Here is a 16414-nt window from a genome sequence, read left to right as displayed (position 1 = left end):
GAGTGCATTTTTATTTGGATTTAAAATGTTTTTATAATCCCAGTATAAACACTGTTAATCTAGTCAAAAACCTTTTCTCACAAGATCAAGAGCTTGTATAGTTTTACTTTAACTAGTTATAGTCATTGGGATGAGATTTGTACATTTATATTAGGCAAAATCTTAATTTATTTTTAACATGAAGGATGTTATACCAAAATAATTTTTAGGAATTTTTGAGATAACACAATTTAGTTTTGAAACTCTAAATAACTGGATTTATTTAACTTAAATACCACTTGGAAATTTTATGGTATGTAACCTTTGTGAGATTGGGAAGTAAAGTATACAGTTTTGATGCAATGCTGAGATATTACAAATCTGTCTTACATTTGGGTTATGGGTCCAGTGTTTGAGAGTTACTGATTCTTTTGGTTGTTCATTGAACTAGTTTCATGAAATGTAATTAATTTTCATAATTTTTATATAACAGGTCTCTACTCCAAGGACAATAAAGATAATTTCCTTAGTTGCCTCCATATGGTTGAGTAAAGAGTTAATTATTTTAAGGCAGTTTGGACACCTTGTCTTAAATTTGGATAGTAGTTAGAAAATATCTTTATAAAAGATATAGAGATTTGAAAGAGTCAGATATGTAGAAAATAATATATTATTTGGCTCTGTTTGATTTCTTTCTATTCTTCTTCATTGGCTAAAGATGATGTTACAATTTAGTTCCAATGACTAGCACTATTTAAATATGCACCTATTTTTTAAATGCTATTAATGGAAAGATATTGGTGTTAGCGGAAACTACTAACATATTAACTATGGAAGAGGGCAGCAAAATCTGTATCTCAAAACCACGTGTGGATACTTAAAAATATTTGTTACTCATGCTACAGAAAGGAGGAGTTAGAATTTTTTTACTGAATTAGGTCTAGCATGTTTTGGAGGGCACCATTATTAATATCTGAGATATTAAGTGGAACAGAATGCAGTCAATTTAAAAAAATCTTCAACATGTCCACTGAGATAATTTATCATGTAGATATTGAAGAAGAGGAAAAAACGAACAATTTTGCCTGATTAGTAACATCTGACAACTTATAGAAAGAAACCTGACTATGGCTTCTTAGCACTTGTTTGTTATAGTTTAGTGTGATGATGAGCAGGGAAGATTCAAAATTCTTTTCTGACCCCAAATTTTAGCACCGATATTTTGCTTTCTGAAATAATAATGAAATAAAACATAATTTTTTAAAATTTAATTTTTATGTTCATGCATTAAGACTAACACTTGGAATAATGTGATATGTAGGAATTCAGTATGACATGACAGTTTTAAATAAGAGGTTAAAAATACATTAGCAAAAAGAACTAAAAGGAACTAAGTATTAACAGAATCAAATGTTCCCCCAGTCAATAGCACTTAAGTTCACTGCTCACCCATCTCCCCACTTTGGGTAGAAGAAATTTAGTGAAGTTCAGGAAATAAGATGACTATATTTGCTAAATTTGTCATGTGCAAACTTATTATAGTTGTTCATATTTTTAAAAATCATCAAAATCTTTTTCTTTTATATCTGGTTTTAAAATTATTCCATAGCTCAACTTTGATGTTCTTTTAAAATCCACAGGAATTCAATGTAGACTTTTCTATGACAAAATTCAGTTTGTACTTTCTATCTTAATTGTAAGTTAATGAATATCTAGCATCCAACTTTATCATTTTATTTTTGGCATTATCTCTTTCAGTACAGTGGAGAATTTACAGTCTCTCTCAGCGATGTCTTACTGACCTGGAAATACTTACTACATGAGAAATTGAACTTACCAGTTGAAAATATGAAAGTGATTGACCATTATGAGAACATTAGGAAGATTTATGATGATTTCTTAAAGAACAGTAACATGTTAGATATGATTGATGTTTATAAAAAATGTAATGTTTTGACTTCTAATTATGAAAATTATGCGAACATATCTCCTGTAAGTATTTTTAAAATAATTTTATCTTAATCAAATTAAAATTTGGCTAGATTTATTTTTACTTTAAATGATGGATCAGCATTTATAGTAACTTGATAATGCTTTTGCTTTTTGGATCATGTTAAGAATGGAAAATTTAGCTACTTGAAAGCTAGTCATTACTTGAGAGAAATATTTTGGTGGTAAATTTTGTTGAATTTGTGTTATTATTTGGTTGAAATATAAGAACAGCTACTTATTAGATCAAAACATTTTTAATAAATCCGTACCAAGTACGTGATTTCTTGTTGAATTATGTCAGGGATTGATTTTGTATTTTATTTTCTTGGTTTAACGTGAATCTGTTCATTTGGCATATATTGTATAAATGATTGCTATGACTCTTTCTATGGATTAATAATAGTTTTTACTAAGATAGAGTATCATTTCATGAGGATAGTATGATGCAATATACATGAGGTAATACACTATTCCTTTTTTTTTGCAGACACATTCACTGCCTTATTTTTTTTTATAGAGTATAAATTTTAAAGTTAATGGAGTAGCATCCCTTGCAGTTTCGTTTTGTCTACATTATAGTTGATAAACTGTTTTAGAATATATTTGAACATATCTAGTTTGTTTTAAAGTATTGAAAATATGTTTCTTTATCTTAACATATACCAAGTGCCACTAAAGTAGTAATTAAACAGTGGTAATAAAAGAATAATTGTAGCCATAACTAGAAGAAAATGTTTACTGGATTTCCTCAGATATTAAAATATTTTATAAATATTTCTATCTGATACTTGGGAATAATGTTTTGTCTGCTTAGAATAGAAACCTCCACAATAACAGTTGTTTAAGACAATGGAAGTTTGTTTCATTCTTTTATAAAAGATGTCAAAAGGTTAGCCTCTAGGACTGATATGATAAGTTCATGGTTATCAGATAGTACCTAGGATTTTACTGTCAGGCTGCTCTCCTATCTTAGTTCTTGACTTCTACCCTCAAGATCATTTGTGGTCCAAGATAGCTGTTGGAGCTCCAGACATTGTATCAGCATTTCATGCAGCAGGAAGTAGTAAGGGAGCACCGCACTCGCTTTTCCTTTGAAAGAGATGTAGCTCTTTTGCTTCCATCTCATTAACCAAAGCTTAGTCATATGGCCAGACCAACATGCTAGCAAGGATGGAGAATATACTCTTTATTCTGGGTAGTAATATGCCAGAAGAAAAAAGAAAGCTCTGATACTAAGGAAGAAGGGGAGAATGGATACTGGCAGGCGGTTTGTTGTCTTTGCCTCATTGGACTGTCATGGAAACCTTTGCCTTTTTGTAACTTTCTCAAAATACACGCACACACTTGTACATGCATACCCACACATACTCACCCACACCATGATAAGGATGCTTGTGAGTGAAGACAGTTTTTTTATTCCTCTCTAGTTATGTTTTATATGCTTACCTGTAGAGACGATTTTTAACTACTTTTCACAGAGTCAATTTAGAGAGGTTAATCAAACACAAGTATTAGATTGTAGGAACAACAAACATGAGTTTCTGATAAGCCAGTGAGAGTATAATCTGCCTGAGGTCTTTGTTTTCATTTTATCCTTTGCCTATAAGTCCTCTAATAAGTTTCTTCATTTAAGTGAACCAGCTTATAGTGTGAGATATGTAAGGTTCTACATTTGAGGAAGTTCTGTCTCCAAATATCAATATGTCTCCTTTGCAAAACATCAGGAATGAAGTGGGAGCTGCTGAGATGGTAATATATGAAGTAGAAAATTTTCTGCATTTAAATCTTAGAAGGCTAACAACTTGATCTCTGATACTTATGTTACCAAAGGAAATTTGCAGTGAGGAAAAAGTGAGCAGGAAAATATCCCTAGAGCGACTTTTCAAAAATATGCTAAATGTAACCCTAATTTATGCTAAAAATATCTTTAAAGATACGTATCAGAAAGTTCTAAACATTTCTGAATTTCAGGGTCCTGAAATATCATGATCCTAATAAGCTTTTTTGGTTTTGATTTATTGTAGCCTAAATAAGGTAAGAATTAAGAGGAATTAAGATAAAGGTAAGACAGGGAAGTTCTGGGAACATAATTTGAATGATAGCCCTTTCCTCTTTGTTTCCTACTTTTATAATTCCTCTCCTGAGGAACATGGATGCAGGGCCCATGGGCATCTGGGAGCATAGAAGTCCTTGGATTCTAACTGGACTGTAAGTAGGGAGAGTTGTTACAGAGATTGCTCTCATGAACTGAGCAATTATCTGGAGGACAAAATCAGAGACCTGGGCTGAGGAGCAGAAGTGGTAGATCCTGAGAAGAGCTTAGCGGCCCTCAGAAATCTGAGGAAGGTCAATAAATGCCTTCTATGAGTGTGCCAGGGTTCCTTTACTCTCAAGAAGCTGCGAAGTAGCTGAATGGATGGTCTTACTGTTGGTGAGGCTTGAGAGACCACAAGAAGACTTTTTTTCTGCCTAAGCAGGTGACTGGCAGCTTGCTTATTTCTCCACTGCTGCTCCATAAGGAGTAGAGACCATTTCAACTGCCATTACTTGTAGAACTGTCATCACTTAATGTACCTCAACAGTCAGCTGAGCCCCAAAGAGCCAGTGAAGAGAAGCAACAGTCACCTAAGGGGTCTCAGTGGCCAGAAAGATGAATCACCTAAGAACACACATGCCTAACAAAATAGAGCTGCTCGAAGGGAATGAGAGCAAATTGAATCCAGCGAAATAATAAGTACTCAAGGAAATTCAAGTATATACCTAAACATAAGACTTTCTAGACATTAAAAAAAAAGAAGAAAAGTTTTCTCAGTGTAACAGATGAATTCAGACTCAAATTAGTATCCTGAAAGTCAAGTACAATAAGTAAAGCACAGAGTAAAAAACATAAAGAAACAAAGAGGGAAAAGTTAAGAAACTTGGAGGCTAGATCTAGAGGATTTAACATGTAAACGTTAGGAGTTCCAGAAGGAGAAAAAAGAACAGATGCAAAAGAGGCCATGATAAAATAAATCATATATTTGTTACAACTACATTTGTTATAATAAATATTTTCCTGAGTCTCCTCTAAGGAGTGTTTATGAAGTTCCAGGCTTAATTGATGAGAAATGACACATACCTAGACATATCCTGGTAAAATTCCTGAACTCGTAATTTCCTGGCAGAAAGGACAAGTTATTTAAAAAGAACAAAAAATTAAATAACATGTCCTGAAAGTGACCTAAGAATTCCATCCTCAACCAAGATATCATTTATCAGCCAAGTTAAGGAAGGATTTGTGAGGATATGCAAAAATTTAAAGAATGTCATCATCATACCTCATGTGAAGCATTTACCTTTCCAAAGACAAATAATTAAACAGATGAACTGAAGCAGCGGTCTATCTAGGGAAAGATGGTAGTGAGCACTAAAACTTGGAGTGTGTATGTGCAGTTAAAATGATAAGGATGGACTGGGAATATGTGAGCTAAAATGGAAGACTTACACTAAGAGAGATTCTGATACTAGTTTAGAATTAAAACTGCTAAACTTCGTAGTTTGTTAGAGGTAAGTAGCAGGCATTATCACTTTTAAAAAAGGATAGAGAAATATGAGTCTGATTTGAGTACAGGGAGAGTAAAGGTAACTATTAATGGAATGGAAAAATACTGTACATCTTCCAAATTAATAAGAGGATAAAAATACAGTGAGTAACAACCTGTCAAATCAGTAAAGATACAAATTAGTGAAATTAATAGTGTATCACAGCAAATATATTGTGATTTTTATCTTGCCTCAGAAAGCTTTATGCTATATTATCTAGAGTCCTTGTCTAACTTTGAGGTCTAGGAACCGCTTTACACTAACAATTATTTAGGACCAGAAGGAGATTTTGTTTATGTGGATTATATCTATTGATATTTTTCATATTAAAAATTAAAATTGACAAATGTTTAAAATGTTTATCAGTTATTAAAATACTGATATTCAACCTATTACATTTTAATATGAATAACATGTTATGAAGAATAACTTTATTTTCCAAAAAGAAAAAAATTGTGAGAATAGTGACATTGTTTTACATTTTTATGAGTATCTTTAATATCATGTGTGATAGAAAATACCTGGATTCACATGTCTGCTTCTATTTGGTAAGTTAGTTTGATTGAAGTATATCAGGAAAAATTCAGATTCACATTGATACATAGTTGGAAAAGGAGGACTTCCCAGATCCCCTGAATGGGTCTTAAGGACCTCAGAAGTACTTGGACCATACTTTGACACCCAACGAACTGATCTAGAATAATGTACTTTGCATGTAATTAAATATGAAAACGTTTTTTAACTAGAAGGTAATATGCTCCCATTTCTAAAAATAATATTGTGTTTATGGAAAAATAAAACTTTGCTTTCAGCATCTCTTCTGAAAACATAAGAACCACAAGTGTGAGGACTACCATTATTCAAAATTTGATAAATAGTAAATTCTTATTTTGGTGATCTTGAATTTTGAGATTGAAAAATTGTATATGTTATAAACAACAAAATCCTAGGCTTTCTAGTTTGTTTGTTTTTTCATCTCTTGATTAACTCTTTATGAGTACCAGCTTATCTATCATATCAGTAGAATTGTGGCAAATGCTATTTCTTTTTAAGGAGTATATATTGGTGAGTTACTTTAGTTATAATTTTGCGGTATCTCACTGGGCTTTGTTAATTCAGTTTGTCCCTTTCCTTCAAGTTTACTTATTAGGAATTGTGTGTGTGTTTGTGTTTGTACATACCTGTATAATCTTCAGTCCCTTAGAATAAATGAAATAATATGGAGATGTTGAGTAGTGTGTCAGGCTGAAAGCAAATATCACTTTATAAATTATTTTTTCATGGAAACTCTTATTTTGTTTGAAATATTGTGGTGCTTAGGAAAATAGATTTACTTATGTATATTCCAAAATGAAGCATTTATTGTGGGCATTAGCTAAGACTTTCTTCCATACAAATGAAAGGCTCAGATGAAATTTCCAAGGTCATCTTTTAACCCTGAACTTGTAAAACTCTTTGAGTACAGGTGCCATTGGAAACAGATTGTTAGGAAATTTAATTCCATGTATATTATGGACTGCCAACAGAAGCCAGGTAATGTGCTGTACACTGGAACATCAGAGACACTAAGTAGAGCTAGGTGTGAAATATTTTTTACAGTTGGCGTAGCATTTTGTTAGTAACATCTTCTATTTCTTACAGAGTCAACTACGGGATTTTCTGTCTGGCAGACAGTATGCAGTAGATGATGAAACTGATTTTTCTGAACCAGTGTCACCAATGAGTAAACACAACCAGGATAATGAAAAGGTATGGCTAAATTGTGAGTAAATAAAAGCAGGATATGATCCTCTTCAAATCACTATGAATTTGTATGTTACAGTTACTTTTTATTTTTTAATTTTTAAAAAGTTTTAAATTTGCTTAAATAAAAAAAATTTGTGAAGAGTAGTACATTGGAGACTGGCAAGAGCATGATAATAATCAGTTTATTCATGGTTTTGGGCCATGGTAACAGGCACTGTGCAAAAATAGGTATCACTATTGGAAAAGTAGTGGATGGTACAGGTTGCCAGAGTTCTCTGAATTTTTGCATTTGGTATACTTCACAGTATTTTATTTTACTTTTTTTCATTTAGTAATATGCTTATTTATTTATTTATTTATTTATTTTTGGCCGTGTTGTGTCTTTGTTGCTGTGCGCACTGGCTTTCTCTAGTTGTGGCGAGTGGGGGCTACTCTTGCTTGCGGTGTGTGGGCTTCTCATTGCAGTGGCTTCTCTTGTTGCAGAGCATGGGCTCCTGGCACATGGGCTGCAGTAGTTGTGGCACGCGGGCTCAGTAGTTGTGGGATGCGGGCTCTAGAGCACAGGCTCAGTAGTTGTGGTGCGTGGGCTTAGTTGCTGCACGGCATGTGGGATCTTCCCAGACCAGGGCTCGAACCCGTGTCCCCCGCATTGTCAGGCAGATCCTTAACCTCTGTGCCACCAGGGAGGTCCCACAGTTAGCATTTTAAATGGTTGATTCTTAGGAAAATATGTTGTGTTCTCTACTCTTTAAAAAATCTGTTTCTACTCTTTGCAGTAGAATAGCTGATGCATCATGAGTTCTGATAACAGGATTTGTTGTCCAAACAAACCACAGAAAAGTAGTACAGGTTTGGTTTAATATAATTTACCTTCAGCTGAACACTATTCTAGGTACCTAAATACATGTAGTAATTCCTCACTAACCATGGGAGTTGTGTTTATGAAAGTTTCTTAGTAAAATTACCATTCACAAGATGAAAGGTAAAGAGTACTGGAAAGAGCATATATAAAAATATGTTATGTGAGATTGGTTCAAGATGGCGGAGTAGAAGGACGTGCTCTCACTCCCTCTTGCGAGAACACTGGAATCACAACTAACTGCTGAAAAATCATAGACAGGAAGACACTGGAACTCACCAAAAAGGATACCCCACATCCAAAGACAAAGGAGAAGCCACAATGAGATGGTAGGAGGGGCACAATCACAATAAAATCAAATCCCATACCTGCTGGGGTGACCCATAAACTGGAGAACACTTATACCACAGAAGTCCACCCACTGGAGTGAAGCCTCTGAGCCCCACGTCAGGCTTCAGAACCTGGGGGTCTGGCAACGGGAGGAGGAATTCCTACATAATCAGACTTTGAAGGCTAGTGGGAATTGATTGCAGGACTTCGACAGGACTGGGGGAAACAAAGACTCCACTCTTGGAGGGCACACACAAAGTAGTGTGCGCATTGGGACCCAGGGAAGGAGCAGTGACCCAACAGAGACTGAACCAGACCTACCTGCTAGTGTTGAGGGGTCTCCTGCAGAGGCGGGGGGTGGCTCTGTCTCACCGTGAGGACAAGGACACTGGCAGCAGAAGTGCTGGGAAGTACTCTTTGGCATGAGCCCTCCCAGCGTCCGCCATTAGCCCCACCAAAGAGCCCGGGTAGGCTCCAGTGTTGGGTCACCTCAGGCCAAACAACCAACGGGGAGGGGACACAGCCCCACCCATCAGCAGGCAAGCTGATTAAAGTTTTACTGAGCTCTGCCCACCAGAGCAACATCCAGCACTACCCACCATCAGTCCCTCCCATCAGGAAACTTGCACAAGCCTCTTAGATAGCCTTATCCACCAGAGGGCAGACAGCAGAAGCAAGAAGAACTATAATCCTGCAGCCTGTGGAACAAAAACCACATTCATAGAAAGATAGACAAGATGAAAAGGCAGAGGGCTATCTACCAGATGAAGGAAAAAGATAAAACCCCAGAAAAACAACTAAATGAAGTGGAGATAGGCAACCTTCCAGAAAAAGAATTCAGAATAATGATAGTGAAGATGATCCAGGACCTCAGTAAAAGAATGGAGGCAAAGATCGAGAAGATGCAAGAAATGTTTAACAAAGACCTAGAAGAATTAGAGAACAAACAGAGATGAACAATAAAATAATTGAAATGAAAAATACACTAGAAGGAATCAATAGCAGAATAACTGAGGCAAGAACGGATAAGTGACCTGGAAGACAGAAGGGTGGAATTCACTGCTGCAGAACAGAATAAAGAAAAAAGAATGAAAAGAAATGAAGACAGTCTACAAGACCTCTGGGACAACATTGAATGCAACAACATTCGCATTATAAGGATTCCAGAAGGAGAACAGAGAGAGAAAGGACCCAAGAAAATATTTGAAGCGATTTTAGTCGAAAACTCTCATAACATGGGAAAGGAACTAGCCACCCAAGTCCAGGAAGCACAGAGAATCCCATACAGGATAAACCCAAGGAGAAACACGCCGAGACACATAGTAATCAAATTGGCAAACATTAAAGACAAAGAAAAATTATTGAAAGCAGCAAGGGAAAAACGGCAAATAACATACAAGGGAACTCCCATAAGGTTAACAGCTGATTTCTCAGCAGAAACTCTACAAGGCAGAAGGGAGTGGCATGATATACTTAAAGTGATGAAAGAGAAGAACCTACAACCAAGATTACTCTACCCAGCAAGGATCTCATTCAGATTCGATGGAGAAATCAAAAGCTTTACAGACAAGCAAAAGCTAAGAGAATTCAGCACCACCAAACCAGCTCTACAACAAATACTAAAGGAACTTCTCTAAGTGGGGAACACAAGAGAAGAAAAGGAGCTACAAAAACAAACCCAAAACAATTAAGAAAATGGTCATAGGAACATACATATCGATAATTACCTTAAACGTGAAAGGATTAAATGCTCCAACCAAAAGACACAGGCTGGCTGAATGGATACAAAAACAAGACCCATCTATATTCTGTCTACAAGAGACCAACTTCAGACCTAGGGACACATGCAGACTGAAAGTGAGGGGATGGAAAAAGATATTCCATGCAAATGGAAATCAAAAGAAAGCTGGAGTAGTAATACTCATATCAGATAAAATAGAGTTTAAAATAAAGTATGTTACAAGAGACAAGGAAGGACACTACATAATGATCAAGGGATCAATCCAAGAAGATGATATAACAATTATAAATATATACGCACCCAACATAGGCGCCATTCAATACATAAGGCAACTGCTAACAGCTGTAAAAGAGGAAATCGACAGTGACACAATAATAGTGGGAGACTTTAAAACGTCACTTACACCAATGGACAGATCATCTAAACAGAAAATTAATAAGGAAACACAAGCTTTAAATGACACAATAGACCAGATAGATTTAATTGATATTTATAGGACATTCCATCCAAAAACAGAAGATCACACTTTCTTCTCAAGTGAGCACAGAACATTCTCCAGGATAGATCACATCTTGGGTCACAAATCAAGCCTCGGTAAATTTAAGATAATTGAAATCATATCAAGCGTCTTTTCTGACCACAACACTATGAGATTAGAAATCAATTACAGGGAAAAAAACGTAAAGAACACAAACACATGGAGGCTAAACAGTACGTTACTAAATAACCAAGTGATCACTGAGGAAATCAAAGAGGAAATTAAAAAATACCTAGAGACAAATGACAATGAAAACACGATGATCCAAAACCTGTGGGATGCAGCAAAAGCAGTTCTAAGAGGGAAGTCTGTAGCTATACAAGCCTACCTCAAGAAACAAGAAAAACTCAAATAAACAAGCTAACCTTACACCTGAAGGAACTAGAGAAAGAAGAACAAACAAAACCCAAAGTTAGCATAAGGAAAGAAATCATAAAGATCAGAGCAGAAATAAATGAAATAGAAACAAAGAAAAAAATAGCAAAGATCAATAAAACTAAAAGCTGGGGCTTCCCTGGTGGCGCAGTGGTTGAGAATCCGCCTGCCAATGCAGAGGACACGGGTTCGAGCCCTGGTCTGGGAAGATCCCACATGCCGCAGAGCGGCTGGGCCCGTGAGCCACAATTACTGAGCCTGCGCATCTGGAACCTGTGCTCCACAACAAGAGAGGCCGCAATAGTGAGAGGCCTGCGCACCGCGATGAAGAGTGGCCCCCGCTTGCCACAACTAGAGAAAGCCCTCGCACAGAAACGAAGACCCAACACAGCCATAAATAAATAAAAATTAAAAAAAAAAAGAAAAACATGCCTTTAAAACAAACAAACAAACAAACAAAAAACTAAAAGCTGGTTCTTTGTGAGGATAAACAAAATTGATAACCCATTAGTCAGACTCACCAAGAGGGAGAGGACTCAAAACAATAAAATTAGAAATGAAAAAGGAGCAGTTACAACAGACTGCAGAAATACAAAGCATCCTAAGAGATTACTACAAGAAATTCTGTGCCAATAAAATGGACAACCTGGAAGAAATGGACAAATTCTTAGAAAGGTATAACCTCCCAAGACTGAACCAGGAAGAAATAGAAAATATGAACAGACTAATCACAAATAATGAAATTGAAACTGTGATTAAAAATCTTCCAACAAACAAAAGTCCAGGACCAGATGGCTTCACAGGTGAATTCTATCAAACATTTAGAGAAGAGCTAATACCCATCCTTCTCAAAGTCTTCCAAAATCTTGCGGAGGAAGGAACACTCCCAAACTCATTCTACGAGGCCACCATCACCCTGATACCAAAACCAGGCCAAGATACTACAAAAAAAGAAAATTACAGACCAATATCACTGATGAATATAGATGCAAAAATCCTGAACAAAATACTAGCAACAGAATCCATCAACACAGTAAAAGGATCATACACCATGATCAAGTGGGATTTATCCCAGGGATGCAACGATTCTTCAGTATATGCAAATCAATCAGTGTGATACACCATAGTAACAAATTGAAGAATAAAAACCGTATGATCATCTCAATAGATGCAGAAAAAGCTTTTGACAAAATTCAACACCCATTTATGATAAAAACTCTCCAGAAAGTGGGCATAGAGGGAACCTACCTCAACATAATAAAGGCCATATACGACAAACCCACAGCAAACATCATTCTCAATGGTGAAAAACTGAAAGCATTTCCTCTAAGATCAGGAACAAGACAAGGTTGCCCACTCTCACCACTATTATTCAACATAGTTTTGGAACTCCTAGGCACAGCAATCATAGAAGAAAAAGAAATAAAACGAATACAAATAGGAAAAGAAGAAGTAAAACTGTCACTGTTTGCAGATGACATGATACTATACATAGAGAATCCTAAAGATGCCACCAGAAAACTACTAGAGCTAATCAATGAATTTGGTAAAGTTGCAGGATACAAAATTAATGCACAGAAATCTCTTGCATTCTTATACACTAATGATGAAAAATCTGAAAGAGAAATCAAGGAAACACTTCCATTTACCAGTGCAACAAAAAGAATAAAATACCTAGGAATAAACTTACCTAAGGTGACAAAAGACCTGTATGCAGAAAACTATAAGACACTGATGAAAGAAATTAAAGATGATACCAACAGATGGAGAGATATACCGTGTTCTTGGATTGGAAGAATCAATATTGTGAAAATGAGTGTACTACCCAAAGCAATCTACAGATTCAATGCAATCCCTATCAAATTACCAATGGCATTCTTTATGGAACTAGAACAAAAAATCTTAAAATTTGTATGGAGACACAAAAGACCCCAAATAACCAAAGCAGTTTTGAGGGAAAAAAACGGAGCTGGAGGAATCAGACTCCCTGACTTCAGACTATACTATGAAGCTACAGTAATCAAGACAATATGGTACTGGCACAAAAACAGAAACATAGATCAGTGGAACAGGATAGAAAGCCCAGAGATAAGCCCACGCACCTATGGTCAACTGATCTATGACAAAGGTGGCAAGGATATACAATGGAGAAAAGACAGTCTCTTCAATAAGTGGTGCTGGGAAAACTGGACAGCTACATGTAAAAGAATGAAATTAGAACACTTCCTAACACCATACACAAAAATAAACTCAAAATGGATTCGAGACCTAAATGTAAGACCAGACACTATAAAACTCTTAGAGGAAAACATAGGAAGAACACTCTTTGACATAAATCACAGCAAGATCTTTTTTCATCCACCTCCTAGAGTAATGGAAATAAACACAAAAATAAACAAATGGGACCTAATGAAACTTAAAAGCTTTTGCACAGCAAAGGAAACCATAAACAAGATGAAAAGACAACCCTCAGAATGGGAGAAAATATTTGCAAACAAATCAACGGACAAAAGATTAATCTCTAAAATATATAAACAACTCATGCAGCTCAATATTAAAGAAACAAACAACCCAATCCAAAAATGGGCAGAAGACCTAAATAGACATTTCTCCAAAGAAGACATACAGATGGCCAAGAAGCACATGAAAAGCTGCCCAACATCACTAATTATTAGAGAAATGCAAATCAAAACTACAATGAGGCATCACCTCACACCAGTTAGAATGGGCATCATCAGAAAATCTATAAGCAACAAATGCTGGAGAGGGTGTGGAGAAAAGGGAACCCTCTTGCACTGTTGGTGGGAATGTATATTGATACAGCCACTATGGAGAACAGTACGGAGGTTCCTTAAAAAACGAAAAATAGAATTACCATATCACCCAGCAATCCCACTACTGGGCATATACCCAGAGAAAACCATAATTCAGAAAGAGTCATGCACCCCCATGTTCATTGCAGCACTATTTATAATAGCCAGGTCATGGAAACAACCTAAATGCCCATTGACAGATGAATGGATAAAGAAGATGTGGCACATATATACAATGGAATAGTACCCAGCTATAAAAAGGAACAAAATTGGGTCATTTGTAGAGACTTGGATGGATCTAGAGACTGTCATACAGAGTGAAGTAAGTCAAAGAGAAAAAGAAATATCGTATATTAACACATGTATGTGGAACCTAGAAAAATGATACAGATGAACTGGTTTGCAGGACAGAAATTGAGACATAGATGTAGAGAACAAATGTATGGACACCAAGGGGGGGAAAGTGGGGGGGTGGTGTGATGAATTGGGTGATTGGGATTGACATGTATACACTGATGTGTGTAAAATGGATAACTAATAGGAACCCGCTGTATAAAAAAATAAATAAAATTAAATTCAAAAAATAAATAAAATAAAAATATGTTATGTAAAACATCTAGAATATGCCTACTTCCAAGTCAAATGCTCCAATAAGTTAATGCATTTGATGAATCACTTTCTTTATTTTCTGGAAACATTGCTAAGGCAGATTCTCCCTTAAGTCCCATGCTCTACAGATAGCAATTTTTTTCTTTTTTTTTTTTTTTTGGTCTCACAGCGAGGCTTGTGGGATCTTAGTTCCTCAACCAGGAATTGAACCCCGGCCCTTGGCAGTGAAGGCGTGGAGTCCTAACCACTGGACAGCCAGGGAATTCCCCAGATTGCACTTTTAAAAATGTATTTGATCACTCTCTCAAATACTTGTATACCTACTTCTTAGACTTAATAATGTAGTTTATATCTGCATCTCATATTTTTTCTGTCCTATTTGAAAGTTAAATTGCTGACATCATGACACTTAATCCCTAAAATTCTTCAGCATATCCCTTCCTGAAAATAAGGACAGAACCACAATACCATTATCATATATAAGAAAACTGAAGTATTCCCTAATATCATTCATTTACTATTTTCCCTATTCAAATTTCTCCATTTGTCCCTGTAATGGGTTTTATGTCTCTTTAGACTCTTAGAATTCTCCTCAGGTTTTTTTTTTCTCTTGTTATTTATCTGTTGAGTTCATATTGGTATTATTTAACTTGTTCCTCTATTTCCAATAAACTGGAAACATCTAAATGCTTGCTTAGACTGAGCAATCTAATCTATGAAATACTTCATAACTGATGCTGAGTATTTCATTTTGTATCACTCTAGGAGACACAAACTCAAGTTATCCTGAATTTGTGAGGTCTTCCCAATATAAAGATGTAGTTTTTCTTTTGCTGTCAAAAAAGATCTAGTGATACTCTGACACTGTTTCCCAGCAACCTTTCACCGAATGGTTTTGAGCATGCACTGATGATCCTTGTCTGAATCAGTTATTTCTTTAGAGTTTGCAGAATGGTTACTTTCCAACTCTATCATGTCTTTACACTAATTTGCTGCCATTTCTCAGTAAAGAAGATCTTTATCTTATTAACTGGGATGAAGTACAGTTCCCTAAAAATGGCAGGGTCACTACTTAATTCTTTCTCTTTAATTACCAGTTTAGGAGCTAGTGTAATATTTACTTATAGGAAGAAAATTAGATGTTTTTATTTCTGTTTATGTTTCTCTTTTTATGTGTGTTTACATTACTATGGACTCATGGATTTTTATTTATTCAGAGTTTTAAAATCAATTACTCATTAATCTTTGATGCTAAAATGTAGGAGTCCCCTTCATGCTGGCTTCTGTATCTTTTTTACATGCCCTATTAGACTTTTGAGCACTTCCCTCTTTTCTGGTACAAGAAAGTATCCCAAGCCCACCTTTGATTGTTTCCTGCTTAGGCATGGTTTCTTTTAGTGATTGTAACTGTTTTCTGTTGCTTTACATTCATTTATTGCTTACATTCTCATTGTTTGTTTCTCCTACCTTGACAAGATGTTTACCAAATTGAGTGGTCTTTTCTCAGTGATACTTCAGGAGTACACTCTTTTTTTTTTTTTTTTTAGGAGTACATTCTTACAGGCTACAGGGAGGAAACAATAATTGTTATTGTGCCTTTTATTTAAGAGGAATGAACTAATTTGTACATTTAAAATGACCTAAATAACCAGCAGTGAGGACCTGCCCATTCCAATGGAAAATCCTTATAAGGAGCCTCATAGAAAATGTATCTTGTGTGGAACATTGGTAGATTATAAGAATGTACAGCTTTTTTCTCAGTTTATTTCTCCATTTACTAGATGAATTTATGGAAGGGACATAATAGGTCTTAGTGGAAGAAACAAAAAGAAATTACGGAAGCAATTAAG

General features: G+C 35.6%; 1 protein-coding gene across 6 annotated transcripts in view; it reads left to right on the top strand.

Moving 5' to 3' along the window:
* Nucleotides 1–16414, top strand: part of PARPBP (PARP1 binding protein) — an 80949-nt gene that overhangs the window by 12356 nt on the left and 52179 nt on the right. For 4 of the 6 annotated variants that reach the window (XR_009009748.1, XM_057556983.1, XM_007165786.3 and 1 more), the window contains exons 3-4: nucleotides 1738–1971; nucleotides 7195–7302. Coding sequence is in view for 5 of the 6 variants with exons in the window: in XM_057556983.1 (XP_057412966.1) it covers nucleotides 1738–1971; nucleotides 7195–7302 (342 nt within the window). In the remaining variant the exon portion in view is untranslated. The remainder of the gene's footprint in view (nucleotides 1–1737; nucleotides 1972–7194; nucleotides 7303–16414) is intronic. The other 2 variants (XM_057556982.1, XM_057556981.1) reach the window with 2 other exon arrangements.

This window comes from Balaenoptera acutorostrata, chromosome 11, assembly GCF_949987535.1.
Source record: "Balaenoptera acutorostrata chromosome 11, mBalAcu1.1, whole genome shotgun sequence".
Classification (NCBI taxonomy): Eukaryota; Metazoa; Chordata; class Mammalia; order Artiodactyla; family Balaenopteridae; genus Balaenoptera; species Balaenoptera acutorostrata.
Note: the sequence above shows the minus strand (reverse complement) of the source record. Positions and strands in the feature narration are given on the sequence as shown.